The sequence below is a fragment of the Myotis brandtii genome, unplaced genomic scaffold, assembly GCF_000412655.1.
Source record: "Myotis brandtii unplaced genomic scaffold, ASM41265v1 scaffold235, whole genome shotgun sequence".
NCBI lineage: Eukaryota > Metazoa > Chordata > Mammalia > Chiroptera > Vespertilionidae > Myotis > Myotis brandtii.
The window spans coordinates 418,707-428,240 of NW_005358857.1; the positions used below are offsets into that span (position 1 = coordinate 418,707).

The 9,534-nt window shown below is 59.3% G+C and overlaps 1 protein-coding gene across 1 annotated transcript; it reads left to right on the plus strand.

The window, feature by feature from the left end:
• Window positions 1–21: 21 nt before the first annotated feature.
• On the plus strand, window positions 22–9,153 carry B4GALT2 (UDP-Gal:betaGlcNAc beta 1,4- galactosyltransferase, polypeptide 2). Its single transcript, XM_005866624.2, has 7 exons — window positions 22–302; window positions 1,342–1,697; window positions 1,913–2,148; window positions 5,030–5,220; window positions 5,409–5,531; window positions 5,642–5,746; window positions 8,282–9,153. The coding sequence occupies exons 2-7, from the start codon at window positions 1,394–1,396 to the stop codon at window positions 8,430–8,432; spliced, it is 1,110 nt and encodes a 369-aa protein (XP_005866686.1). The 5' UTR covers window positions 22–302; window positions 1,342–1,393; the 3' UTR covers window positions 8,433–9,153.
• Window positions 9,154–9,534: the final 381 nt, after the last annotated feature.

Below are 9,534 nucleotides of genomic sequence, written 5' to 3' on the forward strand. Positions count from 1 at the left end.
CACCGGGCCTCGTGGCGCGGGGAGGCGCTCCACTCACGGTTCCCCTTGGCCTCGGCCCCCGCCTCCATCCACTCCCCCAATCCACGCCTCCCCACCCCCAGGCTCCACACCCTCCGGGTCGCTGCTGCCTCCCCAGTCCCGGGGTGCCACGTGTTCAGGCGGCTCAGCCCTCCAGCCCTGCCCAAACGCGCCTCGCTGCCGGTGGTCAGCCTGACCCAGAACTCCTGCCCCAGGAGGGGTGGGAATGTTCGCACGTGGGGCCGCGTGTTGGGAGGCGCCCGGGAGCTTGTAGGTGCGGCTGTGTAAGTGCGGGACCCGCGGCTTTGTTTGTGAGTGTGTAACTTGTGTGTGACTGTCACCTGGGTGTGTCTGTCTGTAGTTGTGTGTGTCTCAGTGCAGGTGAGTATAGCTGGGACCAAGGGTGTCTGCACGGTTGTGCGATGCCGTGTGTCTGTGAGTGAGACGCCCCCTGCAACCTGAAGCGCCTCTTGAAGTGGCCTCGGAAGTGTGGCCGCGCTGATGGGACCGCAGCTGGAGCTGTGCCCAGCAGGACCCTCTCCTGCCTGCTGAGTGCTGCCCCTCCGTCCCCAGGGCTCCAGCGTCCCTGTTCTGGGAATCAGGGCCAGCAGTGCTGGGCAGGCCCCTGAGAATTCAGCCCAACCCTTGAGGTCTTATAGGGGGTGCCCATGCCACACCCTGTATTTTGACCTCTTGTTCCAGAAGGAAGGGATCCCACAGACATCCTGTATTTGAGCCATTGAGATGCTGAGGGCCACTGCCCAGCCTGGTTCCAGCTGGCCTGGCCTGCTTGCCCCTGGGACCTGTGTGACCAAACCACTGCCCACCATGCTCCTGGGAGGACTCAGTGAAGCCGTGAAGCCGTGGTACAGAGCACTCCTGCATGGCAGGTGCTCAGGAAATGGCCCCCTTCCCCAGGCCCGGAGTCCTGGGATGAGCATACTGCCCTGTGAGGTGTCTGTTCTCTGGGGCACAGGTACACTGTGGGTCTCTAGGTACACATGTTCCCATGTTTAGGTATGAACCAGTGTGGTCAGAGGCTACGTGTCCATGTTCCTGGGAATACGTGTGTGTGTGTGTAGATAAGGAATGTAAGCTTACGTGGGTAAGTACTCAGGTGCGTGAAGATGTGTGAGTATTGAGTTGCTAGGGACTGTGTCTCTGTGTCTGTTTGCAGGTAGAATGTGAGGAGTGTCACAGGGCATGAGCAGGTAAATGTGAGGATGCGGGTCCATGAGTAGGAGCAGTGGGCAGGAGGTGGGTGGGTAGCCTTGCCCATCGGCCCTAACCGGCTGGGTCGGTTTCTTTCCTACCTTTGCTCAGGCCGGCAGCCGGATGCCCGGGCCCATTGGGCGGGCCGGAGGCCGCCTGCGGGATGAGCAGACTGCTGGGGGGGACGCTGGAGCGCGTCTGCAAGGCCGTGCTCCTTCTCTGCCTGCTGCACTTTCTCGTGGCCGTCATCCTCTACTTTGACGTCTATGCCCAGCACCTGGCCTTCTTCAGCCGCTTCAGTGCCCGAGGCCCTGCCCGTGTCCTTCACCCAGCTGCCAGCAGCAGCTCCAACTGCTCCCGGCCGAACGCCACTGCCCCCAGCTCCGGACTCCCTGAGGCCCCCAGTGTCCGGCCTGGCTCCTCGGCTCCCGTCCTGCCGCCCTGTCCTGACTCGCCACCTGGTCTTGGTGAGCCTGCAGGGTAGGGCCTGCCCATAGGGGTGGGCAGAGGACCTAGCCATTCCATGGGGAGTGGAGTCTTGACCGATGGGGTGCCGAGGGTCCGGGTCTGTTGTGAGAGGGCTACTCCTCGGGTTCCCTCGCCCACCCCCCGGGCCGAGGGAGAGGGCTGGTGTCCCAGGATTCGGATGAAGTCCTGATTCCTGCCACCGTCCTGCCTGCAGTGGGCCGACTGCTGATTGAGTTCACCTCGCCCATGCCACTGGAGCGGGTGCAGAGGGAGAACCCGGGTGTGCTCCTGGGTGGCCGCTATACACCGCCCGACTGCACCCCAGCCCAGACAGTGGCAGTCATCATCCCCTTTCGACACCGGGAGCACCACCTACGCTACTGGCTCCACTATCTGCACCCCATCCTGAGGCGGCAGCGGCTGCGCTATGGCATCTATGTCATCAACCAGGTGTGCCGTCTATGACCCCCAGGCTGGGTACTGACCACCAGGGGACCCGTGGGCACTTGTGAATGTGGAGCCCGTGTGCCTGTTGGTACATGTGTGGGTTTGGGGGCATTCGTGGTGCTTGTCTGCCATGGTTGTGTGGATATGTGAATTACCTGTGGGGGTACATGTATGTCAGTGTGCATACTCGTGAAGGGGATACGTGCGTGTGAATGTTGGCATGCACACTGGCGGATGTGTGCCTGGCCTTAATGGGCATGAGCCCCATTGTCTTCCTTTGGTGGGCCCCATCCCGTGGTGGTGGAGACCTAGGGGATGCTGGCTATGAGGTGTTGAGGGCCGAGGAGAGGAAGAGTTAGTCCTCAAATAGGGATGAAGTCTGCCTTAGTGCCAAGTGCTGGCCCAGCTGAAGCCCAGGGACTCGGCTCACTTTCTGAGCCCTGCCATGGGCCAGCCAGGCCTGGCCACTGGAGCCCACAGAGGACCTGGCGTAGGCCTCCTCCCCACAGAAAACTCCCAGACTTGGACTTGGATCCCTGGAGACTCCAGCACGATGGTGTGAGTCTGGAGTTGGAGCAGGGAGCTGTGGGAGCACCAAGGGGCCTGGTCCAGCCCTGGGCTTGGGAAGCAATGGTTGAGGTTGGTCTTGAGGGATGAACAGGCATCAGCTGGCAGACGACTGGCGGAGGCAGGCATGCTAGGCAGAGGGACTAGAGGCCTCAGCGAGAGAGCTGGTCTCGTGTGTTCAGGAATTGTTGCCTGAGGTGTGGGGTCCAAAATGAAGGGTGGGTAACAGAGATGAGGCTGGAAGAGCTGATGGAGGCCAAATCCATAAGGGTCTTAGGAGGCCTGTTAAGCACTTGAAATCCAGCCTGAAGGTGGTGGGCACCATTGTAAAGTTTTAAGGGGGGGAGCAAAGTGTGTGTTTCTTTATAGAAAGGTCACTGATTGCACGTGGAGAATGGCCTGGGAGAGGAGACTCGAGGCAGAGTGACCAGTGGGAAGAGGCTATGACGTGGAGGAAAGAAATGGTGGACATGGTGTGAGTCAGGCAGTGGCTGTGGGGTGAAAGGGAGAGATGTGACACCGTGGTGGAGAGGGAGACGCCAGGACAGCTGGAGTGCTCTGTCTTGGTGTTCGCTGCGCCTGTGAGCAAGATGGAAACGCAGGAGCTGGGACAGGTCTGGGGGAGAGCATGACTCTGAGTTCTTTTCTGTGTGTGACGAGTGTGAGTGCCTGGGGGGGTGTGAGAGCAGCGATTAGCAGGCAGTTGGTCAAATGAGTCCACCCTGGAGTGAGGTCTGCGGTGGAGAGAGGGCTCTGGGAGCCACCAGTATGTAGATGGTCCCTAAAACCAACAATGTCCAACCTGCAGGCAGCATGGGGCCTGGGAGGAGAGGCCAGCGTGGAAGAAACGGGTGGAGGAAGAGAGATGGCCGCAGAGGCTGCCAAGGTTGGCAAGAAAGGTTTGAGGAGACCCGGGAGGGTGCGGTGCTCTGGGAGCCCAGGAATAAGCGTCAAGAAGGAAGCGTGGCGAGTGCGTGAGCACTGCCGTGGGAGTAAGGACGGATGTGGACCAAGACGCGTCCAGTGGATTTAGCAACAGGGTGGGCCCAGCGAGAGCCATTTCAGGGGCATGGTGGGGGCGGAAGCAGATTGCAGTGGGTTGAAGAATCAGATTTGACAACATGGAAACAGGCGATTGGAGACAACTCCTTAAAAGAAACAAACCTCTGCCAACAAGGGACGGCAAAAGGTAGGGCAGTGGTTAGAGGGAGGTTTTCTCTTCCCGAGGGGAGAGAATTGGGCGTGCGTGTGAGCCCTGTGGGAGCTACCTGAGCTCCTGGCTGGTGAGAGAGGTGGGAAAGGAGTCCCGTTGAGCCCGGAGGTGACGGACAGCTGCTCCAAGGGCTGGAGGGAGAGAGGGTGCAGGGGGAGAAGGGAGGAAAGCAAGAGCCCTGGGCAGTTCAGGGCCCCAGGGTAGCAGCTCCCACCCCGTTAGGCCCCAGCTGGCTGGTGGTGAGGAAGGGCCACTCTTGCTTCTCTCCTTCCAGAAGGGCCCCTGGAAGACCCTCCACAGGAGCCTCTCCGGCTCCAGCCTGGAGATCGTAGGCTGGGGCCCAGGCTCACTGGACCATGACTGCCTGTGCTTGTCATTTTGTTGGGAGACGAGTGACCTCGCCCGTCCCGTCCTGGTGTCAGAGGCTCCCCAGGGAACTGGGTGTGGATCCACATGAGCCAGAGGGGCCAGGTGGCTGAGGCTCCGTAGCTCAGTCCCATGGTTTCTGGGCACTCGGGGCGTTCGTTGTTCGTCTCACTTCATGACTGTGCTCAGTAGGGATGCAGTGTGCTCAGGGCTGCTCATCTCCAGGATCTCCAGTGGCACAAACAAGACGCCTGGCACAAAGACCAGGCCGCAGGGCATGTCTGAGTGAGGGAAGATTGAAGTAAGAGCTCTAAATCACAGTTTAAGTGGACGCCGGCATACGTGAAGCACGCGGGAGGGGATGAATAATGACACTGCGGCGGGGAGGTTCAGGGAGGCCTTCCAGACGCGAGTGCAAGCAGCGGAGAGCATTCCGGGCAGGGGCACTGTAACACCAAGGCCAAGGCGAGGGAGAGCCGGGCCACTGGGGGATGCCGTGTAGCTGGGCCTTGGTGTCTGAGGGCAGTGGCCAGAGAGGAGACTAGAGCCAAGTCATGAAAGGCCTTGGAAGGCGGGGCCCAGGGTAAGGAGCTGGACTTGATCCTGGGAGTCTGCAGGAGCCACGAAGGGGGTGGGGGGTGGGTAGCAGGCCCCTGGGGACCACTCTGGACAGTGGGAAATGGCAGGTGCTTGCCAGTCACAGGACCAGAGCTGACCCGACCCCTCCCCCAACCCCAGCATGGCGAGGACACCTTCAACCGGGCCAAGTTGCTCAACGTGGGCTTCCTAGAGGCGCTGAAGGAGGACGCCTCCTATGACTGCTTCATCTTCAGCGACGTGGACCTGGTCCCCATGGATGACCGCAACCTGTACCGCTGCGGCGACCAGCCCCGCCACTTCGCCATCGCCATGGACAAGTTCGGCTTCCGGTGAGAGCTCCCTTTGCAGCTGAACCCAGAACTCCCCACCCCCACCATCCCCACCTCCCCTAACACGCCCAGGCCCTCACTCCCAGCCCCAGTGCCCCCCTAGCTCCTGGCCCGGGGCACACTGTTCCCCACCCCATCTCCATCCTCCCCTCAGGCCCCTCACTGACGCCCGCCCTCCTGCACAATAGGCTGCCCTACGCTGGCTACTTTGGAGGCGTGTCGGGCCTGAGCAAAGCCCAGTTCCTGAGAATCAATGGCTTCCCCAATGAGTACTGGGGCTGGGGTGGTGAGGATGACGACATCTTCAACCGGTGAGTGACGGGGTGGAGAGTAGACAGGGGGCATGAGAGGGTGTGGCAGACCGGGCAGGGCCGCTTGTCCTTCCTGGTGCCTGCTCCAGTCCATCTGTCCCCATCCCCAGGATCTCCCTGACTGGGATGAAGATCTCACGCCCAGACGTCCGCATAGGCCGCTACCGCATGATCAAGCACGACCGGGACAAGCATAACGAGCCCAATCCTCAGAGGTGACCCCCAGCACCCTGACCCCAAGGGCCCCTAACCCCTTACTCCCTGGGGTGACCCCCTCTGCAGTGGATCCCCAGAGATGATCCCAAGGTCCCCGACCCTCGACGTGAATCTCAGCGCCTCTGGTTCCTGTTCCCTACCCGCTAGCTCAGCCTCACCCAGGCAGCTCTCACTCCTGGCTTGATTCCTAGCAGTGACTAAAACGTAAAGGCAGGGCTGAGATTGTCATTGAGTAGATTGCATTCCCATCGGTGTCCCCACAGATCTCACTTGTGCCAGAGCAGATAGGATGAGAGATAGACAGCACTGGGCTCAGCTCCTGGGCCTGGAGCTCAACAAAGGCCTGAGCCCTGGGCGTGTGGGCCGGGGATTGGAAAGACAGTACTGACCCTCTGATTGGAGTGGGCGGCTCTGTCTCTGAGGGTGTAGCAACATTTGGTGTCTGGTGCTGGCTGGGAGAAGTGCCTGAGGGCATGTGAAATGTAGGCACGGGCTTCCTGACACGTTCCGGGACTGTCTGGTGCCAAACCTGCTGGGGAGAAGGGTGCAGAGCTGGATGTCCCATACGAAGTTCATTCTAGGGAGGGAGATAGGCAGTTACGGCACAGGGTGGTCAGGGCAAGGTGCTGTCCTGGCAGAGGGATGGTGGGAAGCCTCCTGGAGAATGTGTAGTAAACTGGAGTTTGACAGCTGTTCATTCAGCAAATATTTGTCACCCACCTACCTTGGGCACAGTGCCGTATTCACCAGGTTCATAGAGGAGGCCAGTTTGGATAAAAGGAAATAGTATGTGTCAGAGTCTGGGATGTGAACGTGCATGGTATATGCTGAGAGTCCGAAACTCAGGGGCATTAAAATTTCTGAGGGCGGAGACTAACAGTAGAGAAGATCATTGATGGGTGTTGGGGGTCTCACATCCCAGGGTGTCAGTTTCACTTTTGTCCCAGGGGCCTTGGGGAGTCATGGAAGGGATCGCCCTTGGAGCTTGAGGAAGGTGAAGGGCTGCCGAGCTGCTGGGTGGAGCCGGAGGGAAGCCGACCAGGCCTGAAGGAATCCATGGGGCCCCAGGGGCATGCTGGGAGCGAGGCTGCTCTGCTCTAGCTGGAACAGTAGGGTGGTTCTGCTCAGCCCAGGGTGTAAGAGTGGGGAGTGCCGCACTGACGTAGGGTTGATGTTTGGCGGAAGCATGAAGCACCGGGTGCCCAGGGAGCTGATGAAAAAGCAGTTTAGGTAAAAATCATGGTGAGCAGGGCAGGGACAAAAGACTGGGAGGAGAGGGCTTCAGGGCATCTGAGAGTGAGCTCAGAGAGGGGTCTGAGCTGAGCTCAGAAGGACTGGGAGGACCAAAGCAGCTGGGATGAGGATGGGAGTGCAGCTCTTCGAGAAGCACAGTGTGGGAGCCTTGGTCCTGGTTCAGGAATAGCCATCATCAATTAGTGATGTCTGCTGTGGGTGGGTGAGTGACAAGATAGCAAGATGTTCTGGCTAAAGGTACTCTGTGGGTGGTGGTTTCATCTACCTAGCTGCTTTTGCCTCGAATCTAGGAGTTCTCCCGGATTCGTCTTCCACTCACCCTACATGTCCGAACCATCAGCAAGTCATATGGGTGCCACCCCCAAACATATCTGAGCCCATCAGTATTTCCCTTCACTACCTCTCCTTTTGCCTGGACCACTGCAGTGACTTCTCACTGGTTTCCTTGCTTCCCCTGTCCCTTCTGTAGTTCATGTTCCCTGACCCTTCCTCCCCCAAACTGGGCTAAAGATCCCTCCATGTCTTCTTGCTCACAGAATAAAGAACCTGCTTCCTCTGACTTACAGAGCCCTGTCCATACACGATGTAACCTCCAAGCTAAGTCTTACTGCTTCTTCCCTTGGCCCATTAGGCTCTAGCCACACAGCTGTGCAAATTCTCATTCCCAGTTTAGGGTCAGCAGGTGCTGCTACCTCTGCCTAGAATGCTCTCCCTCCTGCTGTCAGCTTGATGTCACATGCTCACCCCTTCCAAGTCAGTCTTCTTGGTCTCCCTCTCCTCTGTTCTTCGCACTAATGCTGTGTTCCTTGTCTGTTACCCGTCTCCCCTAGTGGCAGAGACTTGCCGTGAGAGGAAGGACCTTGCTGGCCTGTTTATGGCTGTGTCCCTGGTGCTTAGGGTAGAGCCTGGCGCATGGGGACTGCTCAATAAATAGATGGTGAAGGAGTGACTAAAGGATGAGGAACAGAGGGTGGCCGAGATGATGGTTTGGGGAGCAGAGATGACACTTTGCATTTGAGGTGTCTGTGGGATGCCCTATGTCTGGGTCTAAAGAAGGAAGGTCTGAGATGAGAGGTTTGTGGGGATGTCACAGTTCTGGACTTTGGGGGTGAGATCCGTTTGGAGGGCAATTATAAGAGCAAAAGAGCTCCAGGCAGGTGGAGGGGGTGGCAAGGAGAACTGGGTCACCCCTGGAAGAAGCCGGATGGCTTGACCCTTGGCCCCAGAGATGTTGGGTTTGGTGGTTAGCCCTGACCTGGACTCACTTCCGTCCTGCCTAGGTTTACCAAGATTCAGAACACGAAGCTGACCATGAAGCGGGACGGCATCGGGTCAGTGCGGTATCAGGTCTTGGAGGTGTCTAGGCAGCCGCTCTTCACCAACATCACAGTGGACATTGGACGACCCCCATCATGGCCCCCCCGGGGCTGACACTAAAGGACAAAGGCTCCTGTGCCAAGGATTGCTGGCCAGAGGACTGACCTTCAGCCTAGCTGGCGGCTGCTCTGAGGGGGATCCCCCAGGACTGAAACTGTGGGCTCTGTTTTTCTGAGGGTCTTCAATAGGCCCTCCCAGCTGCACCGGAAATTTCAGAACCTACTTTGGAGGGGCATCCATCCTGAACAGGCCCCTGGAGTGGGGGGGGCCTCTGGGGCCATTCCTCCTTACTCCTCCCTCCCCAGCCCAGCCCCCCTTACTGTCAGGATTGGGCCAGCCCCTGCACTGCCTCATGGAGTGGCCTGGGCTAGGTCACTCCACCTCTCTGTGCCTCAGTTTCCCCTCCCTTGAGTCCCCTAGGGCCTGGAAGAATGGGAGGTAGGACTCGGGGGCAGTGCCACTTCCAGGGGGACTTCTCAGACCTGGGGATCCCCCTTGCTCCCAGGGGAGGGGAAACCTTTTTCATTCAACATTGTAGGGGGCAAACTGGTGGCCCCGTGCTGAGGAGCAGCCCCAGGAGGGGACCAGAGGGGGTGCTGTGTTACTGCCTGGGATCTTGGGCTTGGGCTTTGCATGGGTGGCAGGTACGGCTTGGATCAGTCAGTCTGGTTCCCATCTCCCTGTCTCAGAGCAAAGGCAGTAGCCCCAGGGCTAGCTTGTGTTTGTACATTGCACAGAAACTTGTGTGGGTGCTTTAGTAAAAAACGTGAATGGAGCAGCCCCTTTGCCTGATTGGGGATGGGGATCTGGGTCCCTGAATCCAGACCCTGGGTGTGTTGTAGGGGCGCCTGGCCCCTCCGAGCCCGGGTCTCTAAGGGGAGAGGTTTACTCTGCACGGCCTCTGAGCCAGAGGAGGCAACGAAGAAATAAGCTCCGTGGACTCAGATTACTCGGCTCTTCCGCCTGTCCCGCCCGAAAGTGGCCAGGGATGAGACCCAGGTACTTGGGGTCAGGACCCTTCGGATCATTGGGTGGTTCAGACTCCAAAACCACCCATCAGCTGCCGTCGGACGCCCAGCGAGTGGGTGCGGCTTTCCAGACCTGGAGAGGGCGGGGGCGGGGCCTGGTGGCGGCCCAGTTTCCCGGGTGACGGCCG